At 37.3% G+C, this 16,700-nt stretch overlaps 1 protein-coding gene across 1 annotated transcript in view; it reads right to left on the bottom strand.

Moving 5' to 3' along the window:
• Positions 1-16,700, bottom strand: part of LOC121670750 (collagen alpha-1(XXVIII) chain-like) — a 32,660-nt gene that overhangs the window by 1,786 nt on the left and 14,174 nt on the right. Inside the window, exons 14-34 of the mRNA XM_042041381.1 lie at positions 16,580-16,648; positions 16,078-16,146; positions 15,918-15,986; positions 14,678-14,746; positions 13,385-13,456; positions 12,719-12,787; positions 11,996-12,067; positions 11,073-11,141; positions 10,565-10,633; positions 10,085-10,153; positions 8,972-9,040; positions 8,441-8,509; positions 7,012-7,080; positions 6,252-6,320; positions 5,313-5,393; positions 4,275-4,310; positions 3,095-3,131; positions 2,405-2,962; positions 1,520-1,749; positions 858-945; positions 685-774 (exon numbers count right to left, since the gene is read on the bottom strand). Of these exons, the coding sequence (XP_041897315.1) occupies positions 685-774; positions 858-945; positions 1,520-1,749; positions 2,405-2,962; positions 3,095-3,131; positions 4,275-4,310; positions 5,313-5,393; positions 6,252-6,320; positions 7,012-7,080; positions 8,441-8,509; positions 8,972-9,040; positions 10,085-10,153; positions 10,565-10,633; positions 11,073-11,141; positions 11,996-12,067; positions 12,719-12,787; positions 13,385-13,456; positions 14,678-14,746; positions 15,918-15,986; positions 16,078-16,146; positions 16,580-16,648 (2,092 nt within the window). The remainder of the gene's footprint in view (positions 1-684; positions 775-857; positions 946-1,519; positions 1,750-2,404; positions 2,963-3,094; positions 3,132-4,274; positions 4,311-5,312; positions 5,394-6,251; positions 6,321-7,011; positions 7,081-8,440; positions 8,510-8,971; positions 9,041-10,084; positions 10,154-10,564; positions 10,634-11,072; positions 11,142-11,995; positions 12,068-12,718; positions 12,788-13,384; positions 13,457-14,677; positions 14,747-15,917; positions 15,987-16,077; positions 16,147-16,579; positions 16,649-16,700) is intronic.

Genomic DNA, 16,700 nt, shown 5'->3' with positions numbered 1-16,700 from the left:
TGTGACTAATATTTTGTCTTTTGCAACTGGTATCTTGTTACTTTTTTGAAAAAAAGTTAGTGCCAGAGACCAAATAAGTTATGCCACTGTTTCCAGGAAATATGAGAACATGTTTCTATTGCTGTCTTCTGTTGCTCCCATCATAATACACTATTACTGGAACTGAAAACCCCCAAATGATGACCAAAATACATTTGAACATTTCACATGAAAAGAACCAACACTTTAAGCAGTCAGCTAATTATTATACTTCAAATGACTAAACACTGTTTTTTCCTATTGCTCCTCTGAAACAGAAATATATTCTTTCAGTCCAATTCTGAAATCACTATCTGTGTCTTTAATGAAGTCTCCCACCTCTGCAGACTGCCCCTCCTTGGCTGATGAATGACCTGCTGACTGGCCCACCTTCAATGAGCATTATTCTGTTTTTAGATGCCCCTTATAAGCTCCCTCTCAGGTTATAGATAACCTTGCTTTTGCTTTAAGGGGAGCGGTGGGATCCGGAACTTGGGAAGACAAGAACTGCAACTATAAAATCCTGAAATGACTTTTCTTCTACATCACAGATTCACAAAATCTGCAGAGAATGGAACAAAGGTACTCTGATTTAAAGCCTTATTAAAAGTTCGTACCAGGAGAAGAGGGAAAAAAATGAAAAACTGGTTATGGTCTTTAACCCACCGGGTCTTGGTGTGGGGCCTATAGTTGAAAGAGATGATGTCATCACTTTATCAGATAATGGTTGTTTAGATGACAGTAATGGTACCACAGCTGCAGGTGAAAATAAACAGAATGAGATGTTGATTTTTCATCACCAAAAATTAAAATGAAGAAATCAATGACAATAAAAATACCTCTAGTGTCTACTGTTAGGAAGGTTGGCTGTTTTTCTTCATCTTGTTCCTCTTCATAGGCTTCATATACTACAGGAGGTACTTTGGTCTGAAATAAGAATTTGATTTTTTTTCTTTCCGGATACTGTGAAGTGTTTCAAAATGAACAAGCCCTCCATGACTTACAGATTTTCTAATGTTTTTTCTTTCTGTTTAGCGTGACTTCAGTGTTAAGAACCAGAATTTTTACTTCACCTGGTTGGTTTACCAGGAAAGTTGTCATATCTAAATGTGGGATATATATGGTTTTTTTTTAGTTGAGCTTTACAGAACTTTATAAATAAAGTTAAAATTATAATCTAAAATTGAGTTCAATTGCTATTCTTAGACTTAATTATAACAGTGTAATTGTTTTTAATATTGTTATGATTCACATTGTGGCACAAATATTACTGTGTTAAATGAAGGAATCCTTGTAACAGTATCAGGAATAAGTTATAGCTATTAGTTAATGGCCTGCATGCAACATCAGAGCTCTTACTCAGAACAATCAGCTCTATGCATGCCAAGTTCAAGTACCTGTCCTGTAGAAAATTAAGGGAAATGGTATATATTACATTAGGTGGCACAGAAAGATACATATTTTAAAGTTCTGCTCATTAAAGCCTGCTGAATTTTCATACCGGAGCTAATGGTTGAGGAAGATGGCCAAGACTCAGAGGACTTTCTGCTGTAGATACTCCAGGTGTCTGTGCTGAAAGTGATTGTCTGTTAACATTGTTGTAATGTAAAGAACTTGGAGATACTGAATGGAAGGATCCTCCATTTATAGTTGCACTGTTTTCATTATGATTGTATATTAAGGTGCCATGCTCATCTTCACAAAATTGATTGACTAATTTGGACTCCAGAGCTGTTAAAAAAAAAAAAAAAAAGTAGAAAACTTATCATACTGAGGAATTCAATGTATTTTTAGAATTTTGATTACTTATATATGTCTGTAATACACATGTTATCATTGTTTACATGCATCTAAGAAGATTATTCCAGACTCTTTGGACTATCGATTATTTTGGTCACAAATTTGCCAGCAAGTATGTCCTCTGTGCGGTAGAAAATACAATGAACTTATGTAAGGGTGTTCATTTAAGCTTAGTAACAACTACTAGCTGATAATGGGAAAATAACTGCTTCTCTTGCTGACGTGAATAACCAAGTGAAAATGGGTTATTTCCCAGGGGAAGTGAGCAAGTAGAATTTATGACAATGGGTTTCATTCTGATTTACAGTCCAGCAGATTTTCAGTGCGTGAGCACTTACTCATCTTAGAAAGCTTGTTTAAGCAGCTGTTTTCCTAGACTGGGTGACATCCCCCCGCTGGCATGTTGCCCCATAATGTGACACTGTAAAAGAAGGGGATCTGTATCTCTAGATTCCTATTACTCTGCACCTTGTAACTAATCCTGATCAGCATCAAAACATATTCACAAAGATAATACTTCTCCCCCACCCTGCCCCTTTGTGAGAAGCATCAGATACAAGACTGAATAAAACTCGAATGAACGCACCTGAGAGGGTGTTAAAGTCATCAATGAGATACATGTGTTCTCTGTCTGGGTCTGAAGCAATCAGATTTAGCTCATGCACAAACTCAACCTGTGTTGGATCTGAAGTATTTACGATTCCTATTGCATACATTTCGATGTTTGCTGCATGAGCCTCTCGAACAACAAGATCTAGTTTTACAGCTTCTCTCCTGTCTGTTTGGCCATCTGTTAGCACAATAGCTACTTTCCGCACCCCTGCTCGAGCACCAGAAAATCCTTCCTGGGTTGCTTTGTGGATAGCAGTTCCTGTGTAAGTGCCTTCTCCCATGTATTGCATTTTTCTGATTGCTCGTTTAACATCCTGCCGGGTTGGATACTTGTTGAGACTGAATTCTAGCCGAACTTCTAAACTGTATAACACAAGGCCAATTCTGGTAGCATTTCTGCCTACAGTTACTCTGTCTACTAAAGCAATTACAAAGTCTTTGATAATCTCAAAATTTTCTGGTCCCACACTCTCAGAACTGTCAATCACAAATACAAGCTCCATAGGAATTTCCTTACATTTAACACTGCAACCTACAAAGGAAAAGTAAAAAAAAAAAAAACAGGTCACAATGACTTGATTTGGCATCCTTTTGGAAAAGAGAAGAATGCAAATGTAATGAACGAAATATAGAATCTGAACATAAAGATTTCCTGAGTACTTACCACATATCTCTTTAATTAATTTAATTATGTCTTCTCTCTGGATATGAAAAACATTAAATATTAAAATATTTTATGACTTGCCTCTTTCAAATGAGGTATAATATTGACACTAACAAGATTTTGTTTATAATTAATATTTGTGTCCTACAGTGACTTAGAAATATCTTACTGTTTAACTTCCAAACCTTTCCTTCAAAACTGGGAATGAGTTCCACATTTTACAATGAACTATTTCATATGCATACAAGAATCAATAACTTGATGACACGTTAACGTCTCTATCTGAAACAATTAACTACTGTTATTTTAAAAAATGTTTTGTGGTAAATTTGTTCTATTTAAAACTGAAAGGCACAAATATTTTAGCATCTGAATAATATGATATACCTTTTAAATGCACTGGGAGCAGACAAATAGACCCAACCTTAGGAAGCGTAGGACTGCTTGTAGTGAGCTGACATATGCCACAGCACCAATACAGAATGGAATTGGGAGTTGTCAGCCTTGATGTACCTGGCCCTCTCTATTACCCAGCCTTCATCAGCAAAATACCCCAAAACTGCTGTCTTCAGAGCTGTCTGTTCAGAAAAATGATAGCTTCTGTGACATGTGAACAGAGTGTTTTTAATATTAGAGCAATAATTTGTTATATTTTTTGAAGTGCATGACAGGACTCATCTGGCATTGAGTCAGTCTTTCAAATAAAATCTTTTGCTACTGCTGCTCAGCTTCCATCATAAACTGTACTAGTATTTATATACTTGCTGACATACTTTACTGAATTTGGGTCAAATGTGGTTCAGGCTTAGCAGAAATATAATTAAGTTCATAGCATGATAGACCATGATAAGTTTGAAGATCTTTGCTCTTTATTCTCTTAAATACTTGCAAAGAAACCTTCCTGCAGCAAGTACACACGTGGGTGATCTAACACTAGCTATAAAAGAACATGTAGCAGAAAAGTACCTAAAATCATCAGGGACTTTTAATTCTATTTCAGCATAAACAAGATGAGAAAAAGTCAGAAATCTTTGAGTTGGTTTCTTTCTATATTGTTACTGAGACCACTTCTAATCAGAAAACTCTTTCCAAAATAATTAACTGGCTGCATTTTATCTGATAGTATCTAGTATTGTTTGTATTTTGCTGTAATGGGATTTAAATAATTGAATTTGCTTACTGTTAGGCCTTGGTCTCCCTTTGGTCCAGTTTTGCCCTGTAACAGTGATTGCTAATTAAGCTATTGCAATTAGATAGTAACATTGTAATTCAGAATACAACTTCATCAATTCCATCATTAGAATAGTATTTGGCCAATAGGAACTTAAGCTAGAAAAAGTGTGCTTGTGGTAACACCTTGTCCATGTAGTATCTGCAATCTCCTAAGGTGGTTTATGGGAATTGAATGACCTCAAGTCTCCCACTGGATCACTGATTGTCAGTTGTCTTTCACTGCTGTCCTGCTTTTGGCTGGGATAGAGTTAATTTCCTTCTTAGTAGCTGGTTCAGTGCTGTGTTTAGGATTTGCTATGGGAATCATGTTGACAACACACTGATGTTTTGGTTGTTGCTAAGTGGTGCTTACCCATAGCCAAGGACTTTTCGGTTTCCCATGCTCCATCAGTGAGAAGCTGCACAAGGAGCTGGGGGGAGCATGGCCAGGACAGCTGACCCGGACCGGCCAAAGGGATATTCCATAGCGTGGGAGGTGACACTCAGTGCAGAAACTGGGGGGAGTTGGCCAGGAGGGGCCGATCACTGCTCAGGGATGGGCTGGGCATTGATCAGCAGGTGGTGAGCAATCTTATTGGGCATCACCTGGCTTTTTTATGATTATGGTTATCCTTGGTTCAGTTATTAGACTGGTTTATATACGCCCATGAGTCTTGTGCTTGTTTAGGGTTTTTTCACTTTTTTTTCTGATTCTCCTCCCCATCACACCAGCGCTGTGGGGGTAGATGATTGAGTGGCTCTGTAGTATTTATTTAGTTGCTGGCTAAATTAAACCATGACAACTGCCTTAAGGAAGAAACCACATCCATGTGGGAAGTAATGTCAAGTAAATCAAGTAAATGTCTTTGTGCTTTTAAAGTGGTTAATAGTTTCAGTTTCTTAAGTTTTTCGGATTATATGTAATTAAATAGAAAGAAGAACACACAACCCAACTTTGTTTTTAAGTGGTTTAAGAAAACATCTGTGATAAACCTGAGTTACTCACAGGTTCTCCAGATAAACCAGGGTCACCCACATGACCTTTTTCTCCTTTTTTCCCCTTGTCACCTGTAGCTCCTCGATCTCCCTTTAAAACCACAGTGGCAAGCAGACAGAAAGTATAAGTCAGTTTTTGTTACACTTTTCAAATTTCTCTGTAGTAGCCTTTGTTAAATGCACATTAAGCTTCTGACATGAGTTAGAAATCTTTGTTAGAGATCATTTAAATAAATTGGTGTTTTGTAAATTTTGTTAATAACTTGTAGTATTGGCTAAGCATTTTTTATGGGAAAAAATACCTGAAGCGGTTTGAACAATGCAGCATCTCAAACAACTACATGCAGACTGAGGGGTTTAATGGGATATTGCATGATGGAAATTATTATCTGTGTCTTAGAAAAATAAGATAACAGTAGCGAAATAGAAAAGAAATCCCAGGGTGTCATTGGAATGAATAATGGGAATATCACTTTGAGAACCTTTTGGCCCAGAAAAGGTGTTTGGCCTAGCAAACATATGTATTAGTGCTTCTTGGTTTGATTTTTAGTAGACTATGGGACTTTGTACAGGCTTTCTGAGCCATTGTGATCACATCTAAAAATTGATTCCAACCTACAGTTCTCTTTTTCTTAACACTGATGTAGTCCCAAAATTTTGCATAGCACATGGGTGAAAGGCAGTGATATTAAATTTAATAATTATATTTATTCTAATAATAAAACTTCTATAACATCTAATATCTATATTTATGCTAATAATAAAATAATAGTATAACCTCTAACAACAATATAACTTCTAATAATAATATAATCTTCTAGTGTCTGGGGTTCTCTTTACACAGAATTCACATGCCTTCAATGAGAACTGACTGTAAAAGAGCATTTTGAGTGTGTTGGCTTCCATCTAGGGCATTATCTCACTATTATCTCTGATTTAGATATCATACCTTCTCTCCCAGAAGCCCATCTCCAGGGGGACCTCGTGGTCCTGGCATTCCTTGAATACCTTGTTCCCCCTAATGATAATCCAGGTAGTGAAATTAACCCTTTGTAATCATTCATCACACAGCAATTTAAAATGTTCAAAGAGAAAGTTTCTCAAACTGCATTTTAACAAGGATTTTGAGGCACTTGAGACAATTTAGTAGCTAACTTATATGTCTCAAATACTTCTTCAGTATAAAGATAAACAATATTGAAAAAGTGCATGATCATTATTGGATTTAGTTTTAATTTGCTTGTAATTTTAATTTTTTTCCTCTTTCCATCCCATTTTATTCCTTCTCATTCTGCCTTTCTTATTACTATCTTTTGAGTCTGTCTCATCTGACTGTGCATATTACAAGGGAAAATTAATAGTACACACAGATTCAGGATGGAGGCTTTTTCTCTACTGAATAGAGTGGTAGTAGACATAACTAATTCAGACTGTCTCCTTAGGCATGAGAATTGAGGGAGTGGTATTTTTAATTTTGTAAAGGTATTTTTAACTGATGAAAGTTCATGCTTCTTTCCTCAGCGCACACATGCTTGGACTAGTTTGCAGCAGTAGACAAAACATACTTTACAGGTGCTCACATTATCCTTCTCATTTTCTAGCCTAAGGCTCTGTTCATGTAAGAAACAACGTGAAATCTCCTTAACACTGTGGTGGTCAGATTGACCACTCAGCTCAGGTTAGATACTGAAGACACTGAGTCTTTTTACCTTAGCTCCTTGAATACCTTCTCCAGGAGGTCCCAGAGAGCCAGGTGGCCCTGGGCGTCCTATGGTTCCCTAGAGAATGTTCATAATAAAAATACACAATAAATTGTTATACTGCCATGTAATTTCTTGTCCTTGCTCTACCAAACATGTCTTTTTATAAGTAGTGAGAATAAGATTGCTTTAGCTGAAAAAGACTCTTTTTGGTCTTTATCATATTATTAAAATCCAGATTATCCTTCGAAGGAGTCACTTGGCTTAATACTTAGAGAACATGAATCACCTTGCTGATAGAGATATGTGCTGCATTGAAGGATGGATTGTATTGGTGGGACATTGGGGACTGAATTAAAATTTAAGAGAAGATTATTATTGGTTTTTTATCTTTTGCTGTCATTACACAGTAAGACCTATAGGCATACATACTAATCTGGCATTGCAAATAAACATTTGTTGCTAATTTATAAGCTAGTTTTCAAAAGAATGCTAGAGAAGATGTTCCCATTCCATGTTATTCACAGGAAGCAATCAAAAGCCACATAGTACATATTAATTTTATGCCTATACTGCTATTCTAGTAACTGTGCATGAAATTCTCAGTCTCCTCATTTGTAAGGATCTTGTGCACATGCCAGTCCTTGGGACTAATACGGCCTGAGGAGGTGCTTCACCACTGCTTTTCTCTGGACCCAGCCTTCCTGCCAATGGGAACTGAATCTCAGGGACCAATAAGCCACAGTGTGCAGGTAACACATTATTATGTTGCATAATCTTTGCATTTGACGTTGTTGGGTTCCTTTATATTTACATTCTAAACCAGTTCTTTTGTATTCACTGGATTTCTAAAACTGAGCTGTAGGAGCATAAGAGTTTCCAATTATGGAGGCTTTTTATAGTTACAATTATTTTCGGGCCTTTGTCATGGCTACAAAATAATTACAAAAATAATCCTTTTTGCAGGGATTGATCCTCATACTGGTTATTAGATGATTATTGTATTTATACAGTAAAAAAGAGGAATTAACCCCAGAAGAACTTAACAGTAATGCCTATAGCTGTAACAATAGTATAGGCAAGACATACTAAGTCCTTGCTCAGCCATTAATTCTGACCAATGCTAGGTCTGAAGACATTTTTGCCACTCAGTTGCAGCTAATGCCTGCAGGAGCTAAATGTCTTGTCACTGATCTTCACTGCAAGGTTATCACTTTATTATTTATCATATGCAACCACAAGGAGGCTATGGTTTAGGGCTAGTCACCAGAAATATTTTTGATTTTCTACAAAATAAAGACTATTTGTTGGATTAGTTGTTTTCAGTGAAGACAGAAAACATGTAGATGTCTATGCATGACACACATTTTTATAGTATACTTTCCCCCCCTATTTTAGAAATTAGACAAAGAGAGATGTAATTGTTTAAATATCTTACTTTTGGTCCTGGCAGGCCTTTTCCTGGGGAACCGGGGGGGCCAGCTGGTCCTCTACTACCAGGATCACCCTGAAAACCGATACTTTAAGAAGTAAGTAGTGAATACCAAAGTTTAATTAATCTCTGGAATTCCCAGTGTCTGTTATACTCAAATGAGACAATGAGAAGAGAACTATTGAACCACACTGTGCAAGTCCAAATAATGCTAGCCCAAGAGTATTGGTGGCAGGACAAGCAAGTTATCGGGGATAAACAGCGGCTAGTTGTCTGAACATACTCAAGACAGGCGCAGTCGATTATGCACAGTTACAGAGGAATTAAAAGTCCCATATTATAAAATGAACTCCAGATTCCCCAAACCAAAAAAACCTGAACAAACCTAAGCCAAAAAAGATCTGCCTTTTATATACCGAGAACAAATTTAAAGCTGGATTAAACAAGTATTCTGACTATGATCTATAGGTAGGAATTGTATCTCCATGAAGTAGAGTACACACAAGCATTTGCTTTTCTAGAAGTTAAGGTCTATACCTTAGGTCCTGGTAGTCCAACTCCATCTGGGCCTTGTTCACCAGGAATCCCAGGGAGACCTGGCAAGCCCTGAAATTATATACACAGACAGGATATAAATTTAATTTACAGCTAGCTTGACTTCGTGCATTTGTTAATATTTATATGGTAGTATCTTGACTATATTTATCTCTTAATGGGATCACTGTGGTCTACAACTGGTTAGACTTTACTCTGATATGCCAGAAGTTGTGTCAGTAGCATTTGCATGTGTAGTGCATGTCATCCAGGGGCTTGAATGTGTTTGAAGATAGAGGAGTCTAATCTGGAGAGGCAGTTGCAGAAGCAGTTCTTCATTGGGTTGCACAAAAATATCAGAAAGCAGTACAAATCAATTTCCAATTTCCATGTTGGTATTTGTTAATTTTTTGTTCCTCACTTTTCCTGTTGTCTTTAGCATAGGCAAATGCAAGCATGTATGATCCAAAGTCCTGGACTGCAGCCAGCAGTCTTTCTGAGACTTCCTCACTGCACAGGCAGGTAACTGCCAGGGCTGGTGGAGCACACTGATGAGCAGACTGGATATGTGACGCCCGCATTGCATACGTGTGCAGGGAAGGGAGAGGATGGAGCCTTTTCTCTTTGCATACTTTTTGAAGGGATTGGTTATATCTACCAATAAAGGCCTCTTTGAAGGGTAGTTCTGGCTCTTTGCACAGTAATTGCTTTTTCAGTGGTTCTGGGATGTATATGGGCCCAGCTGCTTAGCTACAGTGTATTTTCCTGTTTGGGAATAAGTTTTGTACGGTTGGGCAGAAGACAGGACCCTACATGAAGATTTTGAGGGAACTGATTGAAAGATCAGTGATACTTTGGGGAAAAAGAACCCACTTGGAATATGTTACAGTGTGTAATCAAGAGAAGTGGGGGAACGGATGATCTTGTGCTATTTCAGGGGGAGATTTCTTTTTCTTTTGTGCTGAAGTACATTTCAACAGTTGAGGAGTTTTAGGCTTTCTAGGCTTTTAGACCAGCAAATCTTTCCTAGCATGTCAGACATGGAGGCTAATCCCTTAGGTGTAGCACTTACTTCTTCCCAATGTACATAAAAAAAAAAAAAATTGATAAACTTACAGGTGGGCCAGGATAACCATCTCCTTTTTGCCCAAAGGGCCCAGGGGGTCCTGGAAGGCCTCGGTCACCCTGATGCAGGCAGGAAAAACAGCTGAGTAAATGCCAAGACAATTGCTAGCAGGAAATTTTCCGTGAAAGTGAAAGTTACGTGGCAAATATACTGTAATTTGATTTTATCTGTTTGTCTGCTAATGTATTTTACTGTGTGAATTTTTTTAGGTTTATTTAATCCTGGACTAAACCAGTGACATTTAATAGTGCTCATGATTTACAGGACCTTTTGCTTCTAAGTCACTAATTTTAATATTTTTTGAGGGCTCTGTCTGTTGTCTTTTGTGGCCTATATATAAGAAGAAATTACTTTAGTTGTATTCCTGTGGAACATTTGGCCATCCTAGGAGATTTTTTATTGCTTCACTGAAATCCTCCTGCCTCATTTTACAGTTCTATCAGAAATTAGGTTAACAATTTAGCAGCTACCTTTGCCCCAGGAAGCCCAAAACCTGGTTCTCCAATTGGTCCAGCAAGACCAGGTAACCCAATGTCACCCTGCAATGAAGAAAATAAATCCTCTGATTACATATCTTATTAAACAGCACAGGCTGTGGGTTTCTTTTATATCAATTTATATATAATGAACATAATAGCTGATTTTATTTATTGCAGTTGCAAGCATTAAACACCAAAAGCATAAATTAAAATGAAAGAATAAATAGAAAATATACAAAGAATAAGCAAAATTGTTTTGATATCCAAGGTTATTCAAAATAAAGAAATGAGCAAGGGTAGGCCACACCTCAAGCTGCCATACAGTTAATACCAGGGCACGGTAGTAACTAGACTGGATACAATCCACAATGCTGTTCATAGGAAAGAAGAAGTTTTAGTTGACCACATAAGGCTGAAATTATTTACACAAGTATTAACATAGCCTACTTCAGTTTTCACCCAGTTTTCTAAGCACTAGGAGATGGAGTGTAGATGGTACCTTTGGTCCAGGCACAGATCTTCCAGGAGGGCCTGGCATTCCAAGACGTCCTGGTGCACCAGGCTCTCCCTGCAGTGAAGGTAGGAGAGAAAAAACAATGGATTTTGCTGAAATTGAGCATGACCATCTCATAGAGAAAACATTTATGCAATGATTTATGTTTAATTCCATTAAAATTCTATTAGAATTTCTTATAAGCTATTCTATGCAAAGTGAAATCTAGCTATTTGGAGCACCGATAACAACCATACTTCTGTTTTCTCCATGGAAATGAGATTCTTCTCAGTCACTGAAAAAACATATCTTTAGAAGTCGCTTTCTTAGTGTATTCAAGACTTGGTCCAGCATATACAGTGCTCAAGACTTCCTGCTCAGCTGTATAGGTATACATTTCTGTTAGAATGTTTTTTTTTTTTTAATGTTTCTTTCACTTTTTTACCTCTTTTTCCTTCTTTTGTGGAAATACTCTTGTGTGTATTAATAGTGAAAGAATAAGAAACTGGGGGAGAAACCTGGAGTAGCTCTTCTCTTACTTTCAGTAACTACTGAGTATTTTAAAAAACTCCGAATCAATCAAAGAGTATCAGCCATGAATCAGTGTAAGGGAAAATGAAGTCCTGTCATATATTTATATGCCATACACTATACTATCTTCCCAAATATTTAAGTATAAAATACCAGTATATACCCTGACTTTTTCCAAACCAACAGGAAACAATATGGTAAATGCAAAGGTTTTTAGAAAACACTTCTAGATGTTTATAGGGATCATGGTCAGTCTTGCTAAGAGAAGCCTTTGCTGATCTTTTTTGAAATTACTTTTTTGTGAAGTGAGGTCATTCTGGAGCAGTTGTTTCTGAGTTCCGGAACAATGTACAGCTTTGGGAAGCTATTTTACACATGTAACGTGGTAATAAACTCACTTTAGCTCCAACAGGTCCAGGCACTCCTGCTGGTCCTGTTAATCCACGTATTCCTCTCTGTCCTTGATCTCCCTACAAAAATGGAGAAGACATCACACATGCCAAATAATTTAAGAATGTGTTAACTGAAATCAACTGTAAATGTTAGTGAAAGACAGCAAACTTCTGCTTGTAGGTAGTGCATGTGAGCTGTTCCTATTGCCTTCATTGGCAAGTCAGTTAATTCTGGTCAGTACTTGTCCAGTTTTGGATTTGTACAATTAAAACGACATGGATTTCATCTGAAATTAAGTAAACCAGTTTACCACAGAATACTGTGACAAAAATAAAAGCCAAAAGGAATTTAAAGATTGAATAATTGCAGCTGAAAAGTAAGTTATTACATTAAAAAGATACTATCTAAGAAAAATAATCAAAACAGAAAAATATAATTCACTTGCTAGTACTTTTGTTTTTAATTTGAAGACAAATAGGGCCAATCAATTCATCACGATGCCCTGTCTGATTGACCAGAAAAAGCTAAGACTAGGGTAAATTTGTAAAGGGAAAACTGCTGTTCAAGCAGATTACTAGGCTGTAGTAATTACAGCAAAAATGAATCTATGAGTCCAGAGTAGTATTTTTTTGTTACTTATATTAGACAAAAAAAAAAGAGAAGTCTTTGACAAACCTGTTCCTGGAACATTACAATTTTGAGTGACACCTTTAGTAAGAAATCCTCACCTTTTCCCCCTGTATTCCAATCCCTGGAGCACCTTCAGGACCTCTAAGACCAGGTAACCCTGGTTCACCCTGGAATAGAAAAATCAAAGGAGCATTTCAGTGCACTACATGGACATGGTGCAAGACCAACTTTGTATTCCCTTGAATAAGTTCATTAAAACCATAGACCATTTAGAATCAGTGACAAAACTTCCACTGATGTCAGGTGTGTCTGGGGTTTTTTTCCCATATTCAGAAGCAAGCATTGTAAAACTCCGCATGGAATGTGTGAAGTAGCACGTTTCCTTAGTGACAGCTGAACACTCTGAGTATATAACCTTAAATGATGGGGTTTCTGATTCTAGAAAAAAACATGGTCAGAAGGCCATGAAAGGTTGCCCATAGCCATTTTAGTGGTTTCCCTTCTGAGTTGCAGGGCATTTAATGAATTCCAAAAAGCACATAATAGTAAACAAGATAAGACAATGCCCCACCCCAAAAAATTAGAAAAAGTGGAGCTTTTCCTAAAAAAGTGTATTTGAAAGAGAATTTTTTTTGCTGAAAAAAATGTGATACTTTTCCCCTTGTCCATGAACACTCTCTCTTCTAGTTTTGGGTGTCAGCACAGGGAGAACAGTAGGAATGCTTGGAGTGAAGCAGGTAGACTGCAGAGAGAAATGAACCAACCTTTTGTCCAGGGGCCCCATCTTCTCCTGGAAGACCAGGCAGACCTGCGAGTCCTGAAGGCCCTGGATCACCCTGACATGAGTAAAAAGTAAGTTCTTCTATTAAATGCAGACTTGGTACTATTCCTTCCCTGAATTAAGGAAATATATTTAGGTTTTTTTTCCTAAACTTTGAATATATTTGTAGAAAAGATTTATGCATATAAGCCCAAGTCTTGACTTTTTTTATAAAGACAGCTCTCATTACTTGGTACTATCCTACTGTCTGATTGTTTGAACTGTGCATTTTAGCTGTGCAGTTAAAATTATTAGCTACTAATGATTCAGTTCATTCTTGAAAAATAATGCCATCTTTTCCTTAAGTGGCAGCATTTGAAGTAGATATCAGAGCTGACTGTGGCAGGATGATTGACATCTTGCTGATGAATATCAATGTAAATCTATTAATGTCAGTGGAATTGTCTTGGCCCTATTTATGTAAGATTCAAGAGCCTGGCCTGGTTTTAGATGAAATGGGATCATTTGGGGTCAAATGGATTCAATCAGCATTACTGTATTTTGTGAAATTAAAGAAAGAAATTGAATAATTTATTTTCTTTTCCAACCCCCGTCCCAAATCCCTAACAAACAAGAGCAAAACCAGGACAGCCTTGTGCCTTTCCACTGTCACAAAAGTACTTTTTCATCTATTCCCATATTCTATGTTAATCTGGCAGTTAATTACATAGGGACTGGTTACTATCTTGGGCACTTCAACACTAAAATAATCTGGTTACAGCTTCCTCTCTTCTTAGCAACTCAACTGTTCTTTCTGTCCACCAGCACAGCTTGTTTCTCATATGAAGGTGTGAGAATGTAGCTGCTCTGTTTCCATCATATTCTGTGTGAAATGGGAAGGAGCAGCACAATAACCACCGTTCAGTGCTTTTTTTCACCTCTCTGGCTATAGCGTAGCTTACACTTGGGACTGCGAGTTCTGGCAGCTGTTCAATATCCTGGATGGTTTTCTGACAGAGCTGTAGGGGAGCTGTATGCAACAATGACTTGGCATGAGCCAGGCAGGTGGAAATTTCCAGTCACTATAAATCTTACTACGTTTTTACAGAACGGGGTATTTAAAATGCTGCCATATCTGGAGGTTATTTAAAGTCTGTGTTAAAAATTTAAAAGACTAAGAACCTAAATTTTATTTCTAAACCTGTTTTTATGTGTCTGCAGAAAGGATACTCAGAAAACATAAATTTAGAATACAAATAAATAAATAGATTAAATAATTCCTCTATTAACAATGTACCTTAGAACCAGGTTCTCCAATACCTCTTTCTCCTGGCACTCCAGTCTCTCCTGGCAAGCCTTGTTCACCCTTAAGCAGATATTAGTTTTTAACAGCATTATTATGAAAAATATAAAAGCATATGCTTCATTACTTAAATTTAAAGAAAGACTAGTGTGATATTGTCTGTAGTATGATGTATCAAACCCTTGGTCACAAAGATTTGGAATTTGTCACATGTTTTGAGTTGTCACCAAAGATCTGTTAGTGGAAATTATTAATGCTGTAAATCTATACTTGTATGTCCCCGGGAATCCTTCCTGCCAAAGAGCTGATATTTCAGGAGCATATATGACATCCACAGACAATTAATTATTCTTTTTTACTTTTTATCAGTGGTTAACATATCCCTGCTCAATCACTTAAGGGGTGATGTGATATCTGATGCTGCAAAATTCTTTACCTGTTATGGACACTTGACCCACTTACACCTGTAGTTCCTTTATACCATGCTTTAATAGCCTTCAATCATTCAGAACTCTGTCACATCTTTTAGGAAATGACTTAAAATCTCCATTCCAAACACCTCTAGGGTGATGCATTTCATTAACAGTTCTGTATTTTATGAATCAGTTAAGGCTAAATTATTCTGACAGTTTTCTTTCAGAAAAGTAATCTTCATTACACCTTGGACCACTTTTAATGTCTAGATACAGTAAATACACAAGTTCAGGTGAGACAATAGGCAGCAGAAGTTACAAGAAAGGCAGTCAATCTCTAATGTATCTATGTATATATTTTTTGGAATGGAAACAGTACAGTGAGAATAAAAGATGACATTGAAATTTGGATGGTCCTGTCTTTTAAGTGCAACTAGTTTTTGGAACAGATTTACTGTACCTCCACGTGATATGATGAAAGCACAAGTTCAAGACAGGCAACCCTCTCAGGGGAAGTGTATCAGAAAAAGTGCAGCTCACTGTCTGGTATGTGCTACCTGAAAGGTTTTGTGTGAGTCAAGCAAAAAACTAAATAAATAGCCATGGCATTAGTTTGCCAAGGCTTTTCAGTGGAGTAGAATCTGCTGTACAGTTTTGTAATATTAATAAAGAAAATATTTTCCTGCATCTCTGTCAGTACTTAGATTGGTGTTCAGCAATCCAGTTTAAACATGAATAAGGATAGAGACAGAGCACTTCTTGATCATGAAACGTAAGAGTAAGAACAGCACAGTAGCTTTTACTTCAGAAAATTCCCTGACCTTTGGTCCAGGTATCCCCTGTCCTGGTAGCCCTCTAGAGCCAGGTGGTCCTTTTGGGCCCTCCACTCCCTGAGAAGAGTAGGTAAGTAATTACTAAAAATAAAATAGTCTCTGTTACTATACATTGAAGTGTGGGGTGAGGGGGAAGTGAAAATTGTACCTTTTCTCCTTGAATTCCAATTCCAGGTAATCCAACTGATCCTGGTAAACCAGGAGGACCACACTCACCCTGGCAAACACAGTACAGTTGCTTAGTTGTATAAACATACAGAAACAATGTGGGACAACTCCCATGCTAGCACATGTTGACTTAACATCTCTTGAAGTCAGTGAAGCTGGGGATCTGATCTTTTACCTTTCACACATGCATTTATTCCCTACTGGTTCAGTTGCAAACAACTGCTAGTTTCTTTTTCCTTTTCTAAACCTTAACCTTCACACAGAATCAGATGCTTTTTCTAACATCTCCTATTTTAACATGAGGAGATGTTAAAATGGGTTGGGAGAATTTATTGGGCATAAATCTCAGCTAAATACCACATTATTCAGGTCTTTTATGGGTTCCTTGCCTCATTACACCTTCTGTAGTCAGTATCAACCCTGTATTCCCTGTGTTAGATTTATTTGCACTCCATTAATCCCCTAGTGTATTTATTGCTCACCTTTTCACCTTTTATGCTGATGCCTGGAAGTCCACGAGGGCCTTTTGGTCCATCATAGCCACGGTCTCCCTACATAGAAAAATAATGAGTTGGTAGCTGTGGAAACACACAGCTGTTCTCT

This window comes from Corvus kubaryi, unplaced genomic scaffold (genome assembly GCF_017639235.1).
Source record: "Corvus kubaryi isolate FWS band 111438036 unplaced genomic scaffold, C.kubaryi_AGA036_p1.0 37396, whole genome shotgun sequence".
Classification (NCBI taxonomy): Eukaryota; Metazoa; Chordata; class Aves; order Passeriformes; family Corvidae; genus Corvus; species Corvus kubaryi.
The sequence above is the reverse complement of the archived record's forward strand: the minus strand, read 5'-3'. Positions and strand labels throughout refer to the sequence as shown.